Genomic DNA, 24,954 nt, shown 5'->3' with positions numbered 1-24,954 from the left:
ACCATGTCGGCCAGGATGGTCTCAATTTCCTGACCTCGTGATCCACCTGCCTCGGCCTCCCAAAGTGTTGGGATTACAGGCGTAAGCCACTGCGCCTGGCTGAGTACCCGCTTTATTTTTGAGTCAGCTGTTTGGGATACCTCTAAGCCTCCAAAGTCTGCAGGACCACACAAGAACTTTGTTCTAGTTCTGCCCTCAGACTGAAACTCTCTCTGTAGCAGGGCCTGCTCCAATCGTCCTCAAACCCAAAGACTGAGACTTCTAGGTTCTTGGTTAAAACCTTCATGAGGCCTTTGCAACAGCAGACCTGGACGATCGCCAAGGCAAGACTTCTGGATTCTTGGTTAGAACTTTCATGAGGCCTTTGTGATGCCAGACCTGGGTCATTGCCCCGGCAACCACAGGGCCTGGGACGGGGGGGTTCCCAGGTCCCTGAAGCTCACTCTGCCTCCTCACTCTCACTGCATTTCCCACCTGCCCGTGGGCCCTGCTGCATCTTCATCACTGAGGCACCTGGTTAAGCTTCACCTCCTGTTTCCTGAGACCCTCACTGCATTTCCTCACCTCTACCTCTTCATCCTTCCACCCTAGACTCCTCTCCTCCCTCCTTCCTCACTCCTGACTCTTCCTCCTCCCTCACTCCCCTTCCCCTCTCTCACCTTCACCACCCAACGCCTCCCTCCGTGCCTCTTCCTTTCTGCTCCCTCATTCTCTCCCCATCATTCTCCTCTCGTGGCCCCCTTGCCCACACACCCTCTTCCCTTCCCCTTCCCTCACTTTCTCAGCTTTCTTCCCACAGTTGAGCTCAGGCATCTCTTTCTGGGGATAGCTATGGGGCTTCAGGGAAAGAAACGGACAATGGCTCCCCAAGACCAGAACCCAAGCCGAAGACCTAGAAAGGGGCCTAACAAGAAAAAAACGGTGAAGAGGAAAAAACAGAAGAGCAATATGGAGGAACTGAAGAACGAAGTAGTTACGGTGAGGTCACCCAAAGTGGGCGCTGACAGCTGCCCTCTCAAAACACTCCTCCACATATTTTTAACATCTTACCTTGAGAATGAAACACACAGGCCAGAGCCACATCTCTTCTCTGTTAGGTTTTGGAGGGAAGGAGAGGGTTAAAAAAAAAAAAAAGAAGACACACACAGAGAGACAGGGCAGCTCAACCGCAAACACAGGTATATTGTAGACACCTGCGGAAGTGGGGGACCAGCTTCATTCCACAGTCCACTGCCGCTTACAGGCTGGGGTACTTTTAGGGATGGGCAGGTGGGGTCTGGGCTGTATGGCCTGCTGCCTGGCAGGACATTGATAAGATGTTCTCATGATGAGGTGATTTTTGGCCCTTATTTCCACAGAATATGATCATGGTGTTCCTTGGACCTTTGCCCAGCAGGATGTGATAGTGATGTTTCTTTCGTGGGGCCTTTGTCTTTAACTATGCCTTTGTCTGCCTTGTGGTCAGGTGATTAGGCAGGCTGTTTCTCCCACCCGAACCCCCATGAAATGTTTCACTTTGACCAAAGTCTGTAAAATAGTGGGGAGCTAGGCCGGGCATGGTGGCTCACATCTGTAATCCCAGCACTTTGGGAGGCTAAGGCGGGCAGATCACCTGAGGTCAGGAGTTCGAGACCAGCCTGGCCAACATGGTGAAACCTCGCCTCTAAAAATACAAAAATCAGTCAGGCGTGGTGATGGGCCCCCATAATCCCAGCTGCTCGGGAGGCTGAGGCAGAAGAATCACCTGAACCCGGGAGGCAGAGGTAGCAGTGAGTCGAGATCGTACCATTGCACTCCAGCCTAGATGACAGAGTGATTCCCTTTCAAAAAAAAAAAAAATTTGCAAGGAGCTTACAAAATGGTGCAGTTACAGTTTGGACTAACATTCTCCAGTCTGTTTCTCCCCCTCTCCCTGGAAATGACCTGAGCCACCGCCTGTCCCTCAATGCCTCTACTGTCCCCTCAGGAGGACCATAAATTAACCTTGGAAGAACTGAGCACCAAGTACTCTGTGGACCTGACAAAGGTGAGTAAGAAGCTCTCTGAGGAGGCAGAGAGTCTCCAACTTCAACTGTGAGGCTGCCAGGACAAAAGCTGAACTAGGAATCCAGCCCCCTAACTTCAAGTCCAATGTTCCCACCCCTCACCCTCTGCCTGGCCACGTTCCATGGACACTACCTGGAAAAAGCTAAAAATGGTAACTATCCCCAAAGAGAGTTTAGGACTAGATAAGAGAGTAAGAATGCTTTAGGGCAGTGCTGGTCAAACGTCTTATCCTTAGGTCTCCTTTACACTCCTAGAATTTATCTAGGACTGCAAAGATCTTGTGCTTATGTGGCTTACGTCTGTCTATATTTACCATATTACAAATTAAAATTGACAATTTTAAAATGTATTTCTCAATTCATTTAAAAATAACAAAAACAATATCATATATTCATATATAATATGTTTTGACAAATAGCTGTATTTTTCAAAACAAAAAAATTAGCAGCATCTTACATTTTTGCAAACTTCTTCAATGTCTTGCTTTTTAATGGAAGATAGCTAGATTCTCAAATATTTTCCGTATAAAATCTGTTGGATGTTATGCCAGTTGGCCTTCAGAAAATTCCACTATATACTCTTAAGAAAATGAGAGTAAAAAAAGGCAAACAATGATTTAGTATTACTATGAAAATTGACCTTGTGGACCCCCTGAAATGGTCTTGGGGCCCCTTGGGTGTTTCAGGCAGAGGCTGGGGAGTAGCTGATGGGGACTGGCAGGTTCTAGTATCATTTTCATTAACAGGAAAAAGCATATAAGCGTGTGCACAAGAGTGGAATGAGAATCTATGCATTCATGTTTTTTGTTGGTGTTCTTTTCTATTTATATTTTTTAAAACTTTATGGACCAGATGCCATGGCTCACACCTGTAATCCAAGGCAGGCAGATCACTTGAGGTCAGGAGTTCAAGACCAGCCTGGCCAACATGGTGAAACCCCATTTCTACTCAAAATACAAAAATTATCCAGGCATAGTGGCACACAACTGTAATCTCAGTTACTTGGGAGGCTGAGGCAGGAGAATCACTTGAACGCAGGAGAATCACTTGAACCCGGGAGATAGAGGTTGCAGTAAGCCAAGATCACGCCACTGCACTCCAGCCTGGGTGACAGAGCGAGACTCTGTTTCAAAAAAAAAATGGATATGTAGATGAACATATTTATGGTATACATGTAATATTCTGATATAAGGATACAATGTGTAATGATCAAATCAGGGTATTTAGGATAACCTCAAATATTTATCATTTCTTTGCATGGGAACGTTCCAAAGCCACTCCTCTAATTATTTTGATATCTATAATAAAGTATTAACTATAGTTGTCCTACTGTGCTACCAAACACTAGATCTTATTCCCTCTAAGTTGGAGAGTCAAAGTGTGGGTGTTAATATGTTATCAACATTAAGTATTATATTTCATCATGACATTAGCCCTGCACATTATAATTATCTGTATGTATTTATCTCCCCACTGGAGCACCTTAAGGGTGGGGACCGTTCTTACTCAAGTTGGTATCCTCAGCACCTAGGACCCAAGATAGGTTCTCAAGTTCAAAAAGGTTTGTGAATCAATCCATAAACAAAAACTTTCCTATGTAAGCATGCTAAATGACATCCCTCCTCTAATGCAAATTTTAAAACCTCACCTTATCTAGGAAGAACTTTCAGACTGACCTTCCGAAAGTGTCTCTAGTCTCTAGACCCGTCCTGGGGCTCCAAATGTCAGGTTCCCCTTTGTAATGGCTGTTCCTCTTTTCACAGCTCTCTATCCAACCCTATTTCTTCTCTACACAGGGCCATAGCCACCAAATGGCAAAGGAAATCCTGACTCGAAATGGACCCAATACCCTTACCCCACCCGCCACCACTCCAGAATGGGTCAAATTCTGTAAGCAACTGTTTGGAGGCTTCTCCCTCCTACTATGGACTGGGGCCATTCTCTGCTTTGTGGCCTACAGCATCCAGATCTATTTCAATGAGGAGCCTGCAAAAGACAACGTGAGTCTGTTCAGCTACTACTAGCCAGCCCTGTCTCTGCTCAGCCCCAGACACTCTTGCTCAGCAGTCTAGCACTCCTGAAGTCCTCTGGCCCAAATCCCTAATAACATTATTACATTAATGTAATGTAATTATTAAATGTACAATTAATAAATGTACATGAATTGTAAATGTAGTTGATAGTAATTAATTGCAATGTAATTCATTAATTACATTGATTGCAATGTAATTAATTAATTACATTGATTGCAATGTAATTAATTAATTACATTGATTGCAATGTAATTAAGTGTCATTATATAATGCACATATAAAATATAATTAAGTGTGCATTAATATAATAAATGTACATTACATAATAATGTAACAAATGTACATTAATGTAATAAACCAAAATCCCTAATACTCCCAGCACTTTCTAAGTGCCATCTTGGTTCCTCTCACCTTTTATCTAAAAAGCTTCTGGTCCAATTCCTTGAGATGCACAATGTCCCCGAAAAACTTGCTGTTCTTTGACGACCTTCCCAATTGATCCCCAAAGCACTTTGCAGTCCCTTTCTCTTCTCCACAATTTTAACCTCATCTCCTTCCTCCCAGCCTCCCTCACGATCCGCTCCCTCCATCCAGAAATTAGCCTTCCTGGAGAGAAAAATACAGGCCTTCTGTGACCAGGAATTTTGCTGATGGCTCACCATGGCTCAGGGTTCCTTCACCAGGAAGCCAAGTGTATTGGCCCCACCTCAGATTCTTCTCTATCCCTCTGCTCTCAACTCAGTCCTATGGTCTCTTACACCTGGTGAAACAGCCATGCCCCTTGCAAACTGATTTTCTGAGGATGAAGAGAAAGACAAGGCCCCACTGAAAAATGCTTTCTTTCCCCACCCCCAGCTCTACCTGAGCATCGTACTCTCCGTCGTGGTCATCATCACCGGCTGCTTCTCCTATTATCAGGAGGCCAAGAGCTCCAGGATCATGGAGTCTTTTAAGAACATGGTGCCTCAGGTAGGATTGGAGTGGGAGGATCTAGTGGGACGAGGAGCAGGATATGGCCAAATACACAATGATGAAGTCCTGTGGAAAATTATATCCTACGACGAGTGAGCTGAGTGAGGTTGGTGATGAGGAGGTCAAGGTACTCTATTAGTCCTTAAAAGTACTTGGGAAAGCTGTGAAACCCTGAGAAAGGCATAACGTCATCTATGAAGTGATCTGATCTAGAAGGCAGAATCTGAATCTGAAGAAGAAACACCATATAAACCCCAAATAAGAACATTCTATTTTTTTAAAGGGACAAGTGTTGGTGGGTCTGGGAGGGGGGTGAGGTGGGGGGGCTGGATTCTTCAAATGTCAGTGACCTCAAAGACAAAGAACAGCTGTGGGGATGTTCCAGATTTGACAGACCAGGCATCTTGGCTCATGCCTGTAATCCCAGCACTCTGGGAGGCTGAGGCAACAGGATGACCCAGGATTTTGAGACGCTATCTCTACAAAAATAAAATAAAATAAAATAGCTCGTCTACATCAGTAGTCCAAGCTACGCAGGCAGCTGAGGCGGGAGGATTACTTGAACCCAGAAATTTAAGTCTGCAGTGAACTATGACTAACCTGGGCAAGACCCTACCTCAAAAAAAAAAAAAAAAAAAAAAGAGGCTGAAGAGGCATGACAACTATTCCGAGGGTGGTGGCTCCCGCCTGTAATCCCATCCGTTTGGGGGAGGGAGGTAAGAGGACTGCTTGAGTCCAGGAGTTCAAGACAAGCTTGAGTAGTATAGTGAGACCTTATCTCTACAAAAAATTTAAAAATTAGCTGAGCGTGCCTGTAGTGCCGGCTACTCAGGAGGCTGAGATGGGAGGATTGCTTGAGCACAGAAGGCAGAGATCACGTGCCTTTGCACTCCAGCCTGGTGACAGAGAGAGATGCTGTCTCAAAAAAAAAGACACAGACATGGCAACTAAATGCAATATCTAACCCTAGATCTGATTCTGTGCCAGAGGAGAAAATAATGCTTTATTTTTACTTTTTATTTTGAGCTTTTATTTTAGGTTCGGGGATATAGGTGCAGGTTTGTTTTATAAGTAAACTGTGTGTCACAGGGATTTGGTGTACAAATTATTTCATCACCCAGGTAATAAGCAGAGTACCTGATAGGTAGTTTTTCTATCCTCACCCTCCTCCCACCCTCCACCCTCAAGTAGGCCTTGGTGTCTGTTTTTCTTCTTCTTTGTGTCCATATGTACTCAGTGTTTAGCTTCCAGTTATAAGTGAGAAGATAAGGTATTTGATTTTCTGTTCCTGTTAGTTTGCTTAGGACAATGTCCTCCAGCTCCACTGAAAATAATGCTTTAAAGGATGTATTGGGTCCACTGGCAAAACTGGAATGCTGACAGATTAATACAGTAGATTAAAGTATCAATGTGAAACTTACTGAAATTGATAACTACCTTGTGGTTATTTAAGGTAATATCTTAATTCTTAGGAAATACACATGAAGTTTTTAGGATAAAAGATCATAATGTAGGTAACTTACCCTCAAGTAGTTCAGGAAAAGAGTATACACACACACACACACACACATACACACAGGAGGAGAGAGAGAGAGAGAGAGAGAGAGAGAGAGAGAGAGAGAGAGAGAGGATGAAAACAAAGGACAGAGTAACTGGGGTGAAATGTTAATAGGTGAATCTGGATAAAGGTTATGTAGGTGTTCTTGGTACTATTTTTATTCTTGCAACTTTTCTGAAAGTTTAAAATTATTTTCAAGTTAAATGTTTTTTAAAGGTACCTGGAAAGAATACAACGGTAAACAGAGGTTCCTAGGCACAGGGCTGGAACCTTGCAAAGGAATAGTCTCCACATTTTCCCAAGAATATGATCACGTTCCAGTAGGATAGCCCAGGATTTCCTTCTCTCTTTGGTATCACTTAATTCCTTCCTTGGGTAAGAGTTTTGGGACAACGTGTTTGGGCAGTTTTGGAGACTAGGAGTTTAGAGAAGGTCAGTTAGCTTTTGCTACCTAACAAACTACCCCAAAACTTAGTAGCTTACAATAGCAAACTCCTATTTCTTATAATTCTGTGGTTGTGCTGTTGTTCTGATCTAAGCTGACCTCAGCTGGGGTTGGATGGTCTTAGATGACCTCATTCACATGTCTGGGCCCTCAGCTAAGATGACTGAGACAGTTGGAGCCTTTTTCTTTGTGATCTCTCTTTTTACAGAGAGGTTAGCTTGGGCTTGTTCGTATGGTGGCAGAGGATTCTCAGAAACAGGAATGCAAGCCCCAACAGGAAAGCACTTTTCTTTTTATTTTTTGAGACAAGGTCTCACTTCTCAGACTGAAGTGTAGTGACATGATCATGGCTCACTGCAGCCTTAACCTTCCAGGCTCAAGTGATCCTCCAACTTTAGCCTCCCAAACAGCTGGGACTACAGGTGCATGCCACCACACTTGCCTAATTTTTTTTCATTTTTTGTAGAGACAAGGTCTCACTATATTGCCCAGTCTGGTCTTAAACTCCTGGGTTCAAGCAGTCCTCCTACCTTGGCCTCCCAGTGTGCTAGGATTATAGGTGTGAGCCACCAGTCCCAGCCTGAAAGCACTTTTTAAACTCTTCTTTCCATCACATTCATTCTATGGGCCAAAGCAAGTCACATGGCCAAGCCCAGGTTTAGGGGTAGAGAGATAGACTCTACCTCTTAACGGGAAGAGCATCAAAGTTACATTGCAAAGGGCCCTGCAAACAGCATCATGGGAATTTGCAATCTACCAAAGACACCTTCAAGAATGATGTGGTGAGTGATAGTAAGAAACAGGAGTAAGGAGGAAGGAGACCAGTAACAGGAGGTTTTAGGCTAAGAGCGGGATGGGGGAAGCCAACAGTTTTGGACATGATCCTGCACTATCCTCCCACAGCAAGCTCTGGTAATTCGAGAAGGAGAGAAAATGCAAATTAATGTACAAGAGGTGGTATTGGGGGACCTGGTGGAAATCAAGGGTGGAGACCGAGTCCCTGCTGATCTCCGGCTTATCTCTGCACAAGGATGTAAGGTAAGGGGATGCAGAAAGCTATGTGAGGCACCCAAGCATGATCTCATGGCAAGGTAGACACCTGTGCTGTTAGAGAAAGTATAAGCTTATTACTCAGAATCTTGAGAAGTTACAAGTGCAGATTTGATGTTAGAGACAATAGACGTTGTGTAAATGTTTTTCTCTCTGTCTGTCAATGATGACGTTGGTCACCAAATGAAGACATGCTATCTTTGTAAATAAATCTGCCTTTTTTCCTATGCTCACCTTACAACCCATCCCCTCTCCCATCCCAGGTGGACAACTCATCCTTGACTGGGGAGTCAGAACCCCAGTCACGCTCCCCTGACTTCACCCATGAGAACCCTCTGGAGACCCGAAACATCTGCTTCTTTTCTACCAACTGTGTGGAAGGTGAATATCAAACTATAATTAGCATAGATTCAAAAGCAGACACCAAAACATAAAGATTTTAATAACTGTCTTCTAAAGGTAGCGGGGTAGGTAAGAGCCAGTAACAGTCAAGCTTCTCCATCACTCATGAGCTGTATGACCTCTGGTGAAAGGTCAAAGCCATCATTTCCACATTTGCACAATGATAACAGTAAAAGTCATTACTCCATAGATTTTTGTGTGAATTGAGATAATATATGTAAAATGCCCAGCACAAGGCCTAATACATTGTAAGTGACCTAAAATTATTAGCTACTATTTTAGCTTGTAAATGGACTATGCTCTATAAGCTGAAAATGGCACAGAAGGGAGGAAAATTGTTCAGCCCTGCTAAGTCATTCTTCTCCTAAGGCAAACCCTAACTTCTAACTATTCCCCTATCCAAGAGAAGATATTGGCATTGGAAACTTGAATTACCAGAGGTGCCACTTAGACTTTACCGCTTAAACTTTCGCTTTGTTCCTAGAATCTAGGAATCCTTAAACTGGGAGACAGTTTTGGCAAAGTGGTCATAAAAAGGGACTGAACATCATTCTGTCAATTTCTCCTTTGCCCTTTTCCCTTAAGGAGGCCTGAAGATTCCATGGAGCACACTTGAAAACCATTATTCATGCTTAAGAACAAATGTTTAGTTATCTAAAAATAGTTCTTTTGTTTGTTTTGTGTTTTTTTGAGACGGAGTCTCTCTGTCACCCAGGCTGGAATGCAGTGGTGTGATCTCAGCTCACTGCAACCTCTACCTCCCAGGTTCAAGCAATTATTCTGCCTCAGCCTCCTAAGTAACTGGGATTACAGGTGCCCACCACCATGCCCAGCTATTTTTTGTATTTTTAGTAGAGATGGGGTTTCACCATGTTGGCCAGGATGGTCTCGAACTCCTGACCTCAAGTGATCTGCCCGCCTCAGCCTCCCAAAGTTCTGAGATTACAGGCATGAGCCACCATGCCCAGCCTAGAAATAGTTATTTTTTAATTGAATGCATAGTATTTGTTAAATGTTATAAATATTATCTCTAATTCCCACAATGTGCACAATACCAGATATTATCCCTATTTTACACATGGCAGACTAAGGTTCAAAGAAATTAAGCACCATATCCAAGAGTACAGCTCAATAGAAAGGAGGCGGGTCAGGGATTCTAATGTAGGTCTGTCTCCATAGCTCATGCTTCTTCCACAGTCCCTACTCTGTACTGAAAGATTACTATTTAATTTGAAAATACCTTTAAGAAGAAGAGTCATGTTAAGACAGAATAGACTATGAGAAAGAATCCAACTAGAAAATAATATACATATATTAAAAATGTTTTAAAATTGATTGGACAGAAGCAAGTTAGCAAGCTTTCCCCCAAAACACTAGATATCTACTATTAGATTTTAGGAAAAAATTAGCCCAAATTTATCCTTACAAAGGAGGGTTTTCATCAACTAAGTACATGTTCAGATAAAGCGTATGGAGGAAAGTGGGTGGTGGCATTTAGACTGGGAAGCAAGGGTCTGTTTAGATAGAAAATGGTTTTGTAGGAGACTAACAAAACCCAAGATGTGGCGAAGAAGGTGGAGCTAGGTTGAAGGAGCTGGGCCGAAGGACTTTCAGTTGAGGAATTTCTCAGCAACTCTCATGCATCTTCAAGGGAGCCCAGGCTATTTCTCTGGCAATATATGGAAGGTGTATGAAGGAGCCAGTCTGGCCTGGGGTGCCGGATGCTTGGCTTTCTCAGCCTTCCCCAAAGTTGACATCAACCCATCCCCTTCTCTAGACACACTGAGATTAATTATTAAATCCTGTTTCTCCAATCGTGAGGAAACCATAGCAGAAGGAATAAAATGGAAGAACTAGACTAAACCATGACACAAAATATATGTAGGTGACACCATACTCTACCCACCCTCCCCCACCCGACCCAAAATAGAAAACTCCTCAGCATCTCTCAAGTATTTCAGCATCTTCATTCCACAGGACCAAATATATGCCCTTGGCAACCAGTTTGAAGCCCATCTATAGAATGCCTCAGCCTGGGAACCTTTTCAGGATTCCTCTTCCACATAAACACTGACCTGACCTGTCTGCTCCTTGAGTAGTACCCTGCTCTCAGACTCATACAGCTAAAGACAACCTTAGAAAATGGAGACCACCACATGCAACAATGTTCATGGGCGCTCCCAGATTAGAGCTGCCCCTACTAAGTCACAAGCATGATTCTATGTTGGTCCTACTGGAATCCGTAAGTTCATCTAAATGATGAGAAGAAAGAAACTAATTTTCGAGTGCCTATGATGTGCCTAACCTTCTTCTAGACTCTTAAAAATAGTTTAGTAAGTGCTTTCATTCCATTTTAAAGATGAGGAAGCCTGACTCTCAGAGTTTAAGTAATTTGCCCCATTGAAAAGAGCTAGTGATTTAGAAAGCTGAACTTCCAGCCCTGAGTCTTTCTGCTTTTAAAATGAATGCAGTTTCAGTGATATGCTGCCTGTCTGAGTGATTCTGACTCTGGTTTTAATGGTAGAAATTTCAGTCATTATGGTAAAGCAGGAAGAATTACTTTAAGAAAAAAATTTTGTCGTGCCCCTCATTTCAAGGTGAGTAGCCTGCATCATGTGTGTGTAAAGCCAAACATGATGTCCAAGCTGCCCTTCTGACTGGGGAGTGCTGGTGGAGAGGAAAGAGGGACCTCATAAGCACAGAAGCCCAGCTGTTATGGCCCATGCTACCCAGCAGAGGTCAGACTGGCTCCAGCCAGCAAAGCAGGGAGGGGGTGCAGGTTAGAGCAGGATTTCTCAACCACTCACATTTGGAGCTGGATAATTCTTTGTTGCGCGGGACAGGGGGGCTGTCCTGTGCATGGCAGGATGTTTAGTAGCGTCCCTGGCCTCTACCCACCGCATGCCAGTAGCAGCCCTTTTCCCACCCCAGTTGTGGCAACCAAAAATGTTTCCAAGCATTGCCAAATGTCCCCGGGGAAGGGGGTTGGTGGGTAGGTATTGTCTCCAGTTGAGAACCACTGGGTTAGGGGATAAGGGGATGTTGGAACATAGGGCTCCACCAGAAGGGTAACCACTATTCCTGGGATCTAGAAACTCCTTAGCTGCTGAGGAAAATATAAGAACTATATAGGCAATAGAAGATACTCAGATTAAGTATAATAAAGGCCTTCTTGACAGTGAAGGCAATTAGGCAATAAAATTGGGTGTTTCAGGAGAACTGTGAGACCTCTTCAGAGATTTTTCAGACTAGAAAACCTTTATTTGTATAAACTAAATATGAGGAGAGTAGAACATAATGACCTCTCAGAGGGCCTTGAGTCTCCACTTCGTTTTTGACCATTGACAGCTTCCTCTTTGTAGGAACCAAACCAAATAGCTTCCTCAATTCAGACTTGGCATGTCTTGGGTTACCATCTCTGATGGAAAAAAAAAAGAAACAGCTTTTTTTTTTTTCCTACACTCACACTGAACACAGGACACTTCTGTGTCCAACATGTAGACAGTTCTCGCCACCAACAACCAGTTCTCCAAAGGACGATGATTGGGTGCCCTATAATTCAATTCAGTTCTGACACAATCCACCTGGAGATAGCATCAGATCCCACACGTTAAGGCTCAGCCCCACAAGACAGTCCCTAACTCTAGACACCAATCGCAAGTCCTAGGTTCTGGCCTGGCTGTAAATTGGGGTTCCCACGACTCCCTCCTCAGGTTTGATTAATTTGCTAGAATGGCTCATAGAACTCAGGGAAACACCTTACTTAGGTTTACCCATTATTATAAAGGATATTACAAGGATACAGATGAACAGTCATATGGAAGAGATGCATAGGGCAAGGCACGTGGGAAGGGGCATGGAGGAGCATCCATGCCACATCCTGTCCAGGCTGCTCTCCAGTAACCCTCCACATGGTCACACATGTAGACATTTTCCAAACCCAGTCCTGTGGGGTTTTTAATGGATGTTTCATTACATAGGTATAATCGGTTACATTATTGGCCATTGGTGATCAACTCAACCTTCATCCCTCCTCCCCTCCAAAGAGGTCAGGCCATGAACTGCAAGTTCCAACTCTCTAATCACATGGTTATCTGCCCTGGCGACCAGCCCCATCCTGTGGCTATCCAGGAACCCACAAAAAGTCACCTCGTTAGAACAAAGATACTCCTATCACCCAGGAAACTCCAAGGCATTTAAGGTTCTACGTCCAGACGCTCCTATCATTCAAGAAATTACAAAGGTCTTAGGAGCTCTGTGTCCAGAACTGGGTCAGAGACCAAATATTAGAACAAAAGATTCTCCTAGCACCCCTATCTTCAAGGGTTTTAGAAGTTCTATGTCAGGAAGTGGGGGCAGAGGCCAATATCTATACTTCTTATCACAACATCACATTGCCCTCTCCTGCTTCATCCACAGGAACCGCCCGGGGTATTGTGATTGCTACGGGTGACTCCACAGTGATGGGCAGAATTGCCTCCCTGACGTCAGGCCTGGCGGTTGGCCAGACACCTATTGCTGCTGAGATCCAACACTTCATCCATCTGATCACTATGGTGGCCGTCTTCCTTGGTGTCACTTTTTTTGTGCTGTCACTTCTCTTGGGCTATGGCTGGCTGGAGGCTATCATTTTTCTCATTGGCATCATTGTGGCCAATGTGCCTGAGGGGCTGTTGGCCACGGTCACTGTGAGTAGACAGGGTGGAAAATGGCCTCAGGGCAGACAAATCACCCCAGGGAAAAGGGATCACTAGCATCTCTTTTGTCATCGAACCTCTCAAGTGCAGAGTCTTCCTGATATGTACCTAGGTATCAGGAATAATTTAGTTCTCAATATTACACTGACTCCTTCTGCCCATATATTTTGGTGCCTTCTCTTTCCTCAATGAGAGAGGAAGCAAGTTTCAATGGAAAATGCATTGGATTATCAGTCACTGAGAGTGAGTTCTAGTATTGGCTAAATCACTTAACATCTCCAGACCTTAATTTATTCATCAGTTTATAGAGGAAGATTAATTTAGAATTATAGAATCTTACAGGAAAGGACTTCAAAGATCATATAAATTCAACCTTTCAACCAATGCTGAATATCCTCTATAAAACCCATGGGAGATGATTATTATTTCTAGTCCACCTCTTTCTGTCTCAATTCATTTCATTGTTGGCTTGCTCTATTTAAATTTCATTGTGTTAAGCAGAACTATAAATCCCTGTTTGTCCTAAGTTTCCCAGCTGAAGAAACAAAATAAGTCAATTCTTTCTCTTCTACAGACTAGCCCTTTAGATTTTTGATGGTAGCCATTATGTCCCCTCAAACTCTTGTGGTAGCAGGTGAAATAATCCCTCTTCCCTTAGCCATTCTTCCTATGACATGGTCTGTAGGCCACCTGTCTTGATGATCACCTGTTGAGGGTATACTCTAGTTTGTCAATATTCTTAAAAGAGAAATGAGAATAATACTTGGGGTGTGTTTGGACTAGCACAAAAATGTAGGGTCTAGTGATATTATGTAAATAAATTATAACCCCTAATCCTATTATTAGAAGTCCATACTTAACATAACCACAGCCTAAGAATTCATTAGCTTTTAAAACAATCTTGCCTCACACTTGACTTACCTTGCCTTCACGATCAACAAAAGTCTTTTAGTTTAAATGATTTTTCAAGTCCTTTTCAATGCTGTGATATTATTGTTATCTCCTCCACATTCTTTGTTTAAACTATTGGTCCAACACCCCCTCTTATACCATCACCTAGCATCTTATACCATCATAAAAGATTAGCTATCTATGTGGTCCCTGGAAAGATTGGACTTAAAGAGGTGGGGCCTAAACTTGAATGAAAAAGAGATTGCTGAATAGAAAAGATGCAAGGATCCTGAGGGAGAGGAATATTCCAGGGGGGAATAAAGAGGATCCTTGTCTATGATAGCCTAGTAAAGAAATACGCTCTTTTTTGGCCGGGCACAGTGGCTCACATCTGTAATCCCAGCACTTTGGGAGGCCAAGGCGCACAGATCACTTGAGCCCAGGAGTTCGAGACCAGCCTGGCCAACATGGTGAAACCCCGTCTCTACTAAAAATACAAAAATTAACTGGACATGGTGGTGTATGTCTGTAGTCCCAGTTACTTGGGAGGCTGAGGCAGAAGAATCACTTTAACCTGGGAGATGGAGGTTGCAGTTAGCCGAGATCACTCTGCACTCCAGTCTGGGCAACACAGAGCGAGACTCTGTCTCAAAAACAAAAACAGAAAAAGACATTTTTTTAAAAATGCACTATTTTTTGAAACTCTTACCATAAAGCACAAACCACAATCACTTTCTTAATTCCTTTACCACAGCCAGAAATGAAATGTTTAAAGAGTAGGTGGGAACAAAAGGGAAATAAGTACAAAAAATTAAAATAGCATTAAAAATGATCAAAGGTCCACAATGCAAAGTGGTGTGAGTATTCCATCTCCTGTATGTATTCTCTCCTCTCTTCTTGGCTTTAGGTGTGCCTGACCCTCACAGCCAAGCGTATGGCGCAGAAGAACTGCCTGGTGAAGAACCTGGAGGCGGTGGAGACGCTGGGCTCCACATCCACCATCTGCTCAGACAAGACGGGCACCCTCACCCAGAACCGCATGACCGTCACCCACATGTGGTTTGATATGACCAAGTATGAGGCTGACACCACCAAAGAACAGACTGGTGACTAGTGGTATTGGTGGAAGAAGAGTGGAGGGATTTGGGGGATGTGATGAGTGAGCTGAGAGAGAATGGTGAGTCCAGACAGAGAGGAGGGAGCCTGAAAGTAGAGTGAAGAAGAGGGAGGTGTGAAGGAAAGAAACACTGCTCCTGTGAAGTATCTGGGTGCCAAAGAGGATGTGAATAACTGCTTGCTTAAAATTCTCATTCCCTGCTCACAGTTCTTCTTTTCTTTCTCCCTAGGAAAAACATTTGCCAAGAGCTCTGATACCTGGCTTATCCTGGCCCAAATCGCTGGCCTCTGCAACCGGGCTGACTTTAAGGCCAATCAGGAGATGCTGCCCATTGATAAGGTGTCAGGCCCAAGGGGAAGAGGGTATACCTCAGTGTCCAGGACATAACCTGCCCTCTCCCAAAAAATCCTCTCCTGGAGCTCAGTAATTTCACCCCAGGTACCCGCCCTCCCCCATTCGTCCGCTCTCCATGTTGCCACAGGTATGCCTCATGCCCAGGTGGCATGCCCCTGGGGCTTACTATACAAACCCCATCCTGGCAGAGAGACACAACGGGCGATGCTTCTGAGTCAGCCCTCCTCAAGTTCGTCGAGCAGTCTTACAGCTCTGTGGCGGAGATGAGAGAGAAAAACCCCAAGGTGGCAGAGATTCCCTTTAATTCCACCAACAAGTACCAGGTACAGAACCCACAAAGGTAGGAGAATGCTGGTGGGGGATGGGCTCATCACTGGAGCAAGGGGAGCTTTGCCTCTGCCTTCAACTTCACCTCTGAGCAGTGGAGGAGCTCAGTCGAACCTGCATCCCAATGAACAGAAGACTCACATCAAGAGAACCTGACAAACAGGTAAAGAGAGATGAAACAGGTGATAAAGGAAGAGGCATCAGTCAGTCCTATGCAGAGCTCTGAGCTGTGCCACTTGGGGAAAAAGCGAGTCATAAAATGCTCTCTGAAATGTCTGTAGATAGCAGAAGCTGGTTGATGAAAGTCATGTTGGAGTCACCTGCAGCTGTTAGGGGGCCCCTCTGTGTCTACTAGGAGATTTGCCACTGCAGAATTAGGTTGCATTTGCAAGACACTTTATTTTGTTAGCCATCAAGTATTTCCCTTCACCCCACACTTGACTTGCAGTTCTAGTGGCTGTCAGTGGGTAGGCGATCAGGGGTCTCTGCCTCTGTTGGCACCTGACCCTCTCCCTTGTGTGTCTTGTATCTTCTTTTCTGATAAGAATGCAAATCATATTAGATTAGGGCCTCCCCTACTTCTATGTAACCTTAACTAATTACATGTGTTCATGTGCGTGAAGTTTTTCACTTCCCAGGAACATTTTGGTCCACTCTCCAGGGAGGAGTGGACGAGAGCAGGGGAAGTGCTGAGTGACAGACTGTGGAGGGACAGGAAAGAGAGTCTTTCTCTCCCAAGTAGAACCTGGGCAGACTGAAGAGAGGGTTATGGCAGGATGCAGGAACAGTGGCATTATCAGAACTGGAGCTTTGCCAGGCACGAACCGAGTTCCACGGGGCAATCAAGATTTGCTTAGGGAAGTAGATTCTTCGACTCCCTGCATTACTGAAAAGGCCAGACATTCAGGTGTTGGGAAAACGTGTCAGAGAAAATGACAACGAGACTCCCAAGTCAGCTGGTATCTTTTTTTTTCCTTTTTTTTTTTTTTAGACAGAGTTTCGCTCTTGTTGCCCAGGCTGGAGTGCAATGGCGCCATCTTGGCTCACTGCAACCTCCATCTCCCGGGTTCAAGCGATTCTCCTGCCTCAGCCTCCGGGTAGCTGGGATTACAGGCATGTGCCACCACGCCCAGCTAATTTTTTCTACTTTTAGTAGAGATGAGATTTTATCATGTTGGCTATGCTGGTCTCGAACTCCTGACCTCAGGCATCCACCCGCCACAGCCTCCCAAAGTGCTAGGATTACACGTGTGATCCACTGTGCCTGGCCTCTATATAAATTTTTTTAAGCTGAATTACTCATAGTTTTACACTGAACACTGAGCAAGTAAGGGTTAAATAGATCTATCCTTTTCTGTCTCAACTGGTTTTTAGTCAGTGTAATAAAATAGGTCTTTTAGGCCCAAATGGCAAACTTATTCCCATCTTTTTCTGATGTTTAGTGGCCTCACTAGTCAGACAGGAATTCTGTGGCTTGGCAGGGCCTTTGACGGCAGCATAGCCTCTAACTGGAAAGAATTAGGTACCTCTCCTTCCATGTGATTCAAAATAAAAGCAAAAAATATTCACAACGTATGTTGGCACATCCAACAAATAGTGACTTTCTCCCAAATGACTATGTCGGTGCCTCTTCTGAGCTACTGAACATGTGGTTCAAATGGCAGACTTGTCCTCAGTGGTTCACCGAGTGTGACAGACTGTCCCACTGGCCACCAAGCTCTGGCAGGCACTTGCTCTGGGAGGCCCTCAGTTTGTGCCTTCCTTAGCTTGCCCTAACGGTGGAGACTCCAGTCTTTGCAAGAGACATCTCAGACTGCTGGTGGTTTGCAGAGCTTGGTCTGTTTCCCTCTGAGATAAAAAGGAAACGAAGAAGATGCTCTGTTCCAGCATTTCCAGACTTTTCCCTCCGTCTCTTTTATTTGTAATTTTCTATCAACATGTGATTTTCTTCCGTGACCAAATTACTAATAGGTCTTGCCTTCACCTCCTGGGCCCTTCACTTATTCAACACATTTTACTGAGCACTTAGAAAACTGAGCTCTTTAAACCTTTTCCAGCTTTCTGCTTAAGTGAGTTACGGTTCTTCCTCTTAATTGCTTAAGCATATTTTGAATGTAACTGAACAAACTAACAGAACAGTTGTAACCACGTTTTGTGCACTGGTTTCCCACCCTGCTTACTGTACTGTGGGCAGTACAGTCTGGCCTCCTCTGCACTCCCACTGTTCCTTTCAATGCGTCGATTTTGTTCTCAACAGGCGACCTAGCGGGCATTTCCTGTCCATCACAAGAGGAACCCCATGGAGAGCTCCTTTTCATACATCAGAGATCAAGAGGAAATGCAAAACCCACATTTCTCTCTCCTTGCTGTGGGTTGTCCCCTCGGGTTCATTTCATGAATGTGCCCTTTCCCTCCCTCACCACAGCCACAAGGATCCCCATGCCCAGCCACACTAGCTAGCCCCTCTCAGGAGACTTCTCATGCTTTTGGGAGACAGAGGTCCAGGCACTAGAATGACTAACTTATTTTTGGATTGTACTTCACAGTTGTCAAAGTATTTTCTACACTATCTCTTATAAAAACCCAATGAAGGGCCATGTGTGGTGGTTCATGCCTGTAATCCCAGCAGTTTGGGAGGCCAATGTGGGCAGATCACCTGAGGTCAGGAGTTCAAGACCAGCCTGACCAACATGGTGAAACCCCCATCTCTGCTAAAAATGCAAAAAATCAGCCCAGCATAGTGGCGGTGCCTGTACTCCCAGCTACTCAGGAGGCTGAAGCAGGAGAATCACTTGAACCCAGAGGCAGAGGTTGCTGTGAGCTGAGATCACACCACTGCACTCCAGCCTGGGTGACAGAGTAAGACTCCGTCTTCAAACACAAAAACGAAACACAACGAAAAACCCCAGGAAGGAGGCCAGGCAGACACTTTTATGTTTCGTCGAAGGAACTAAGATTTTGTAAGGTTAAATGAACTGATCTGAGGCCATAATGCATTCTTGCTGGCCCCAGAACATAGGTCTTTGGACTTTTTTTTTTTTTTTTTTTTTTTGAGGTAGAGTCTGGCTCTGTCACCCAGGCTGGAGTGCAATAGTGCAATCTTGGCTCACTGCAACCTCTGCCTCCAGGGTTCCAGCGATTCTCTTGTCTCAGCCTCCCAAGTGGCTGGGATTACAGGCACATACCACCATGCCCAGCTAATTTTTGTATTTTTAGTAGAGACGGGGCTTTGCCATGCTGGCCAGGCTAGTCTTGAATGCCTGACCTCAAGCAATCCACCCGCCTCAGCCTCCCAAAGTGCTGGGATTACAGGCATGAGCCACTACGCCTGGCCTTCAGACTCTTTTTCTTTCCTGTCTACTCTGCTTTCTTTCTTTGCCAGTCCCACTATTTCTGCTCTCTCGCCATCCAGTTGGCAAGGAAGGATGCAGGGGGAAAGTGAGAGTGCCTGGTCCTGCCCCCAGGGAGCTTCCGGCTATGAAGATAATAGAGATTCCTGTGCAAATAATACCAGGCTGCAGTTTCCTGGAAAAAGGAGGAGGGGCTGGGCTCAACCTGAGGGAACAAAAGAAATGGGAGTATGAAACACGTTGTCTGTCTTTTTACCTTTGAAATCTTCCCCTTCTTTTTGCCCCTGATCCTTGTTCTCTCCTCCTGTCCCATCAGTGCTCCCTCTGCTCTCCCTAGATGTCCATCCACCTTCGGGAGGACAGCCCCCAGACCCACGTACTGATGATGAAGGGTGCTCCGGAGAGGATCTTGGAGTTTTGTTCTACTTTTCTTCTGAATGGGCAAGAGTACCCAATGAACGATGAAATGAAGGAAGCCTTCCAAAAGACCTATTTAGAACTGGGAGGTCTTGGGGAACGTGTGCTAGGTGAGGAGCTGTAGGAGAATTTTTTAAAGAATGGCATCAAAATGGTTATTATCCGTGGGGTGAGAAATCAAGGATGTTGGGGTAAGCAGATAGGAATGTAGAGTGCTGGATGATACTGGTCCCTCCCTCTGTGTCTCTCCAGGCTTCTGCTTCTTGAATCTGCCTAGCAGCTTCTCCAAGGGATTCCCGTTTAATACAGATGAAATAAATTTCCCCATGGATAACCTTTGTTTTGTGGGCCTCATATCCATGATTGACCCTCCCCGAGCTGCCGTGTCTGATGCTGTGTGCAAGTGCCGTAGTGCAGGAATTAAGGTAAATAACTTGCCAGCCCAGGAGCCCCCACCTGTCACAAGTTGGAGCATCTACTAGAAGGCCTTGCACAGAGTAAATGCTCAATAATCTTAGTTTAATTGAGCCGATTTCTGTTTCCTTGGGCTTCCGATTTCTATTTAATAGTAAGTTTCCTCTCTAGTTAGAATTCCACTTGTATTGAACATTAGAATCACCAGGGAGCCTTTAAAAATTGGATGTCTGGGACACACCCCAGACTAATTTAATTAGAAACTCTCAGGATAGGATCCTGGCAACGGTATTTTTAAAAACTTTCCTGGAGTTTCCAATGAGCAGAGAAGTCTGAGAACCAGTGTCCAGCACAGTGCTTCTCAGACCAGCGTGCGTGCAGATCCCTCAGGGATCGTTCTGAAATGCATATCTGGCTTCAGAAGGTCCAGGACAACCTGAGAGACTGCATTTTTGACAAGCTCCCAGGTGATGCTGTTGCTGCTGGTCTGCAGACCACACTAGGAATAGCAAAGTGCTAGAAGACGTCGTGTAAATGGGCTGCCGAGATAGGTGGTAAAAGGGTGAGCCTAGGAGGGCTGGGGCTCTGGACCAGGCAATAGTGAGAACGAGATATTGAGAGCTGAAGGATCTTCAATGGGTGTGAACAGCTGCCCTAAGAGGTATATGTCCAGGTGTAAAAACTGGAAACCAAAAATCGGTCCAACCGAGAGTGAAGTTCAGCTTCAGAACAAACCCAGAGGTAGAAAATCCTCTTTGGTCAGGTTGGGCCTTGAACTTCATGGAATGGCAGCAATAGAATTCTTCAAATTCTGAGATGTTCTGTGTCCCATGTTTCCTGGGTCAAATTCTAAGACTCATACACATCTTTACAGCTTAGATATAGACACCTTCCCTGCTCATACCTTACATTCTGGATTACCTGTATATTCTGGCTCCTAGGTTTGGGGGATTGGAGGTATTTAAGGAGAACTAGGTGCTCTCTGTTGGAACTGGCTCTGTGTTAGACCTGTGACTGTTGGCAGTTTGTCTGGGGTCAGTCTGGGCCATGTGTGCTGGGAGGGACTTGGGAACCTTGAGCAGTGATTTCCAGGTAGTGATCATTCCTCCATTCCTTCATTCAGTAATTATTTGTTGATGGCTTACTATCTGCTAGGCATTGTGCTAGGGCAGGAAACTTTACAAGGAAGCCACCCTTGCAGAGCTCTCAGTCTAGTGCGGGAGAGAGAGAAACAGGCAATCACCATACAGAGAAGTGTGGCAAGTGCTGAAATATGACAGGAATGGAATGCTATGAAAGCACATAGCCTGGGTATTCATCTTTGGGTAGAAATGGGACAGGACTAGGTACCAGGTATCCAAAACCAACCTGAAACCAAGGGGCAGGGTGAGGCCACAGAAAGAAGAAAGGTAGAGTAAGAATTTCAATGCACTGGGCCTTAGATGAAATTTTGCTAGGCAGATGGATTATTCCAGACATTCCTTTATTACCACTTGTTCTATGTGTAGGTGTTTCTGCCTTTGCACTTAAGAAAGCAGAATAGCTTCTGGAGCAATTAAATGAAATTCTGAATATAGTCAAATCTCTGGCTTATTCCTGGTAAATCTAGGACCCAAATTGTCCTGTTTTATGGTCTCATGGTCTTGACCCACTCCCGAGGGTTGAAATCACAGTAGCATGGTTTTTGGTCTACACCACAAGTTCTTGGGAATGAGCAACTAAAATCCTTGTTGAAAAAAAGCAGTGGTCTGTCAGTTCTTAGAGAAGATGAAGGATCCAGGCTCTGAAGATGATTCTGCTCCTCTTCCCTCCCCTTCCCAACCCAGGTGATCATGGTAACAGGAGATCATCCCATTACAGCTAAGGCCATTGCCAAGAGTGTGGGCATCATCTCAGAAGGCACTGAGATGGCAGAGGAAGTTGCTGCCCAGCTTAAGATCCCTATTAGCAAGGTTGATGCCAGGTGAGATCACTAAAGAACTCAAGATCTGCCATGTTCCCTCCATCCCCAGCCTGCCCCACCCAGAGGCCACTTTACTAAAGTTCTTGGAGTCTCCTTCAATAGGTAGGAAGCAAGATGAAGAAAGAAGTAAAGAGAGAAGTGGTTGACAAAAGTGTGGGGAGGGAATAGGATGCGTTAATTTGGGGACAATATAGGGCTAGGGACAAGTGAGAAGACTAGGTTGAAAGAAGAAGCAATGAAGCTATAGTCAAGATTGGCACCAAGACCCCTGGTGAATTCTCAACACCCAAAACTAGCCTTTTGAAATTATTTTCCCTCAGTGCTGCCAAAGCCATTGTGGTGCATGGTACAGAACTAAAGGACTTACAGTCAAAGCAGCTTGATCTGATCCTCCAGAACCACACTGAGATTGTGTTTGCTCGGACCTCCCCTCAGCAGAAGCTCCTCATTGTCGAGGGATGTCAGAGGCTGGTAAGGAAGGAAAAGGAGCCCCAAGGAAACTGGCAGAACTCCTGTGGCTTAGCCCAGTTCCAAACCAAGCAGAGGAATATATGGGCTGGGCTGGAGGAGACTCCAGAGAGTACCCATCTGGAACCTCCATGGTGGCCTTCAGTTTGGGGGCTCCCTGAAAGTTTAAATATCTTAGGAGGAGTGGGAGAAGAACAGGAGCCCTAGATCAAGCATGATTACATCAGGAAACGAGGGATGCAGAAATCATACTGATCTTTGGGACTAGTTCTGGATCTGATGCAATAAATTTTTCACTCCCTCTGTCTGAACTTCCTCAGGGAGCCATTGTGGCCGTGACGGGTGATGGGGTGAACGACTCCCCTGCACTGAAGAAGGCTGACATTGGCATTGCCATGGGCATCTCTGGCTCTGACGTCTCTAAGCAGGCAGCCGACATGATCCTGCTGGACGACAACTTTGCCTCCATCGTCACGGGGGTGGAGGAGGGTGAGGAGGCAGGGTGCCCAGGGTGGAGACTTCAACCTTGGACTCAGGTGGGGGTTGGTGTACATCCCCTCTTTCTCTTTTCCCATCATCCAACCTCCATGAGCCTGTACGGACTCGGAAGAAAATCACTATAAGACAAAATTTTGCAAATTAGATCAGCTGGTACCTCACTATCTGCAACCCCTTTTGATGAGAGCAGAGAAAAGTCCACTTTATTCATTTTATTTTCCTATCAGGGAGACTGGGACTCTGGTATAACATAATATCTTCATTTTCCTCTCACTGGAATTCAAGTAGGCCCACAGCAAGTTCCAAGATGTAGCCACACCCCTGGAACTATTCCATGCGCTGCCATCTTTAGGAGGGTCTTCTAGGAACCTGTTGCCTAAATAATGGTGACACATCAGGATCAGCTGGAGCTTGACCCATGAATTGACTGCATGAGCCCAATTACACACCCTCTGCCCCAGAGAATTGTGAAGAGCATGCCCTCCGGCAAACAGGAGAGCCCAAGAATTCTGCATTCCAGGTTCCCTGCTTTCTGCCTGGAGCTATCTTACTGAAACATATAGCAATCCACATCATAATAATGATTACCATTTTACTGAAACCTTGCATAATCCTGACACTTTGCTTGGTATTTTATATCCACTCCATTCGATAAGTTCGTTTGAACACTGATTATGTGGGAGGCACTATGCTTGATACTGGGGATATAACAGTAGGGAGAACAAAAGACACAAATCCCTGCCCTCGTGTAACTTAATTTCTAGTGGGGATGATAGACAATCAAAGAAGTAAATTATATAGTATGTTAAAAGAAGCTAAGTGTCATGGGACAGACCAAGCAGAGAGTGCAGAGAGGGATTCGATCTTTGACAAGGCAGTCAAGATGGATGCAGTAATCTTGCAAGGCAGGAGGAATGAAACTCACAGAGGTGAGGGTGCCCAAGGTCATAGCTAGCTATGGCAGCAGATGGGATTTGAACACAAGCCTGTCCCAAGCCCCGGCTCTTTCCATTTCAGCCTTAATCTTGTAAAGGCTTTTATACTGACATTCTCAAACATTGCAGGATTAACCAGGCCCAACCCTGCTAATTTTCAGAGATCAGATAACGTTAGCTAGGGTGAATCTAAGAACAAAGAGTACACAGACGGCATGGCTCCGATTAAAAGGCACACAATTTTGAAACAATACTGGGACCCTGAAGGTCTAGGACTTCCAGACCCTTTCCTGGACTGTGACACTTCTTCGAGGTGGCCTGTCTGTCCTGGAGCTGGTAGGAGGGAGGTGTGTTCTCCCAGGGCTTCTCACAGAAGGTTGACCATCCTCCCCAGGCCGCCTGATCTTTGACAACCTGAAGAAATCCATCACGTACACCCTGACCAGCAACATCCCTGAGATCACCCCCTTCCTGATGTTCATCATCCTCGGTATACCCCTGCCTCTGGGAACCATAACCATCCTCTGCATTGATCTTGGCACTGACATGGTAAGGGCCAAGCTGGTGAGCAAGAGATTCCCAGAATTCTGCCTCCTAAGCTCCCTTCTTTCTGCCTGGAGCTACCTTACTAAAACTCAGGACAACCCACTTATGACCCAGCTCTCGCACCTCCTGTGAGATGGATTGAGGCTGCGTCAAGACAGAGGGGTAGAGCTCGAATTACTGCTGAGTTTCCTTCTGAACTTTGTGACCCCTGTCGTCCCCACCCTCCATCCTCCAGGTCCCTGCCATCTCCTTGGCTTATGAGTCAGCTGAAAGCGACATCATGAAGAGGCTTCCACGGAACCCAAAGACGGATAACCTGGTGAACCACCGTCTCATTGGCGTGGCCTATGGACAGATTGGTGCGCCCAGAGGAATGAGGAGTGGAGGGAGCGGGGAGTGGTTGCCCCTGCCTGGCAACGTGAGCCATCTCAGTTTGGAAGTCAGGGAGATACTTTCTCAGCAACAAACTGTT

The 24,954-nt window shown here is 45.2% G+C and overlaps 1 protein-coding gene across 1 annotated transcript in view; it reads left to right on the top strand.

The window, feature by feature from the left end:
• The first annotated feature begins 281 nt into the window (after nucleotides 1-281).
• Nucleotides 282-24,954, top strand: part of ATP1A4 (ATPase Na+/K+ transporting subunit alpha 4) — a 36,147-nt gene continuing 11,474 nt past the window's right edge. Inside the window, exons 1-17 of the mRNA XM_007976520.3 lie at nucleotides 282-978; nucleotides 1,967-2,026; nucleotides 3,842-4,045; nucleotides 4,934-5,047; nucleotides 7,957-8,091; nucleotides 8,367-8,484; nucleotides 12,925-13,193; nucleotides 15,001-15,199; nucleotides 15,440-15,549; nucleotides 15,753-15,887; nucleotides 19,579-19,768; nucleotides 19,911-20,083; nucleotides 21,899-22,035; nucleotides 22,356-22,506; nucleotides 22,824-22,992; nucleotides 24,331-24,485; nucleotides 24,718-24,841. Coding sequence (XP_007974711.3) covers nucleotides 832-978; nucleotides 1,967-2,026; nucleotides 3,842-4,045; nucleotides 4,934-5,047; nucleotides 7,957-8,091; nucleotides 8,367-8,484; nucleotides 12,925-13,193; nucleotides 15,001-15,199; nucleotides 15,440-15,549; nucleotides 15,753-15,887; nucleotides 19,579-19,768; nucleotides 19,911-20,083; nucleotides 21,899-22,035; nucleotides 22,356-22,506; nucleotides 22,824-22,992; nucleotides 24,331-24,485; nucleotides 24,718-24,841 — 2,590 coding nt within the window. The 5' untranslated portion in view covers nucleotides 282-831. The remainder of the gene's footprint in view (nucleotides 979-1,966; nucleotides 2,027-3,841; nucleotides 4,046-4,933; nucleotides 5,048-7,956; nucleotides 8,092-8,366; nucleotides 8,485-12,924; nucleotides 13,194-15,000; nucleotides 15,200-15,439; nucleotides 15,550-15,752; nucleotides 15,888-19,578; nucleotides 19,769-19,910; nucleotides 20,084-21,898; nucleotides 22,036-22,355; nucleotides 22,507-22,823; nucleotides 22,993-24,330; nucleotides 24,486-24,717; nucleotides 24,842-24,954) is intronic.

Source organism: Chlorocebus sabaeus, chromosome 20 (genome assembly GCF_047675955.1).
Source record: "Chlorocebus sabaeus isolate Y175 chromosome 20, mChlSab1.0.hap1, whole genome shotgun sequence".
Taxonomy (NCBI): domain Eukaryota; kingdom Metazoa; phylum Chordata; class Mammalia; order Primates; family Cercopithecidae; genus Chlorocebus; species Chlorocebus sabaeus.
Note: the sequence above shows the minus strand (reverse complement) of the source record. Positions and strands in the feature narration are given on the sequence as shown.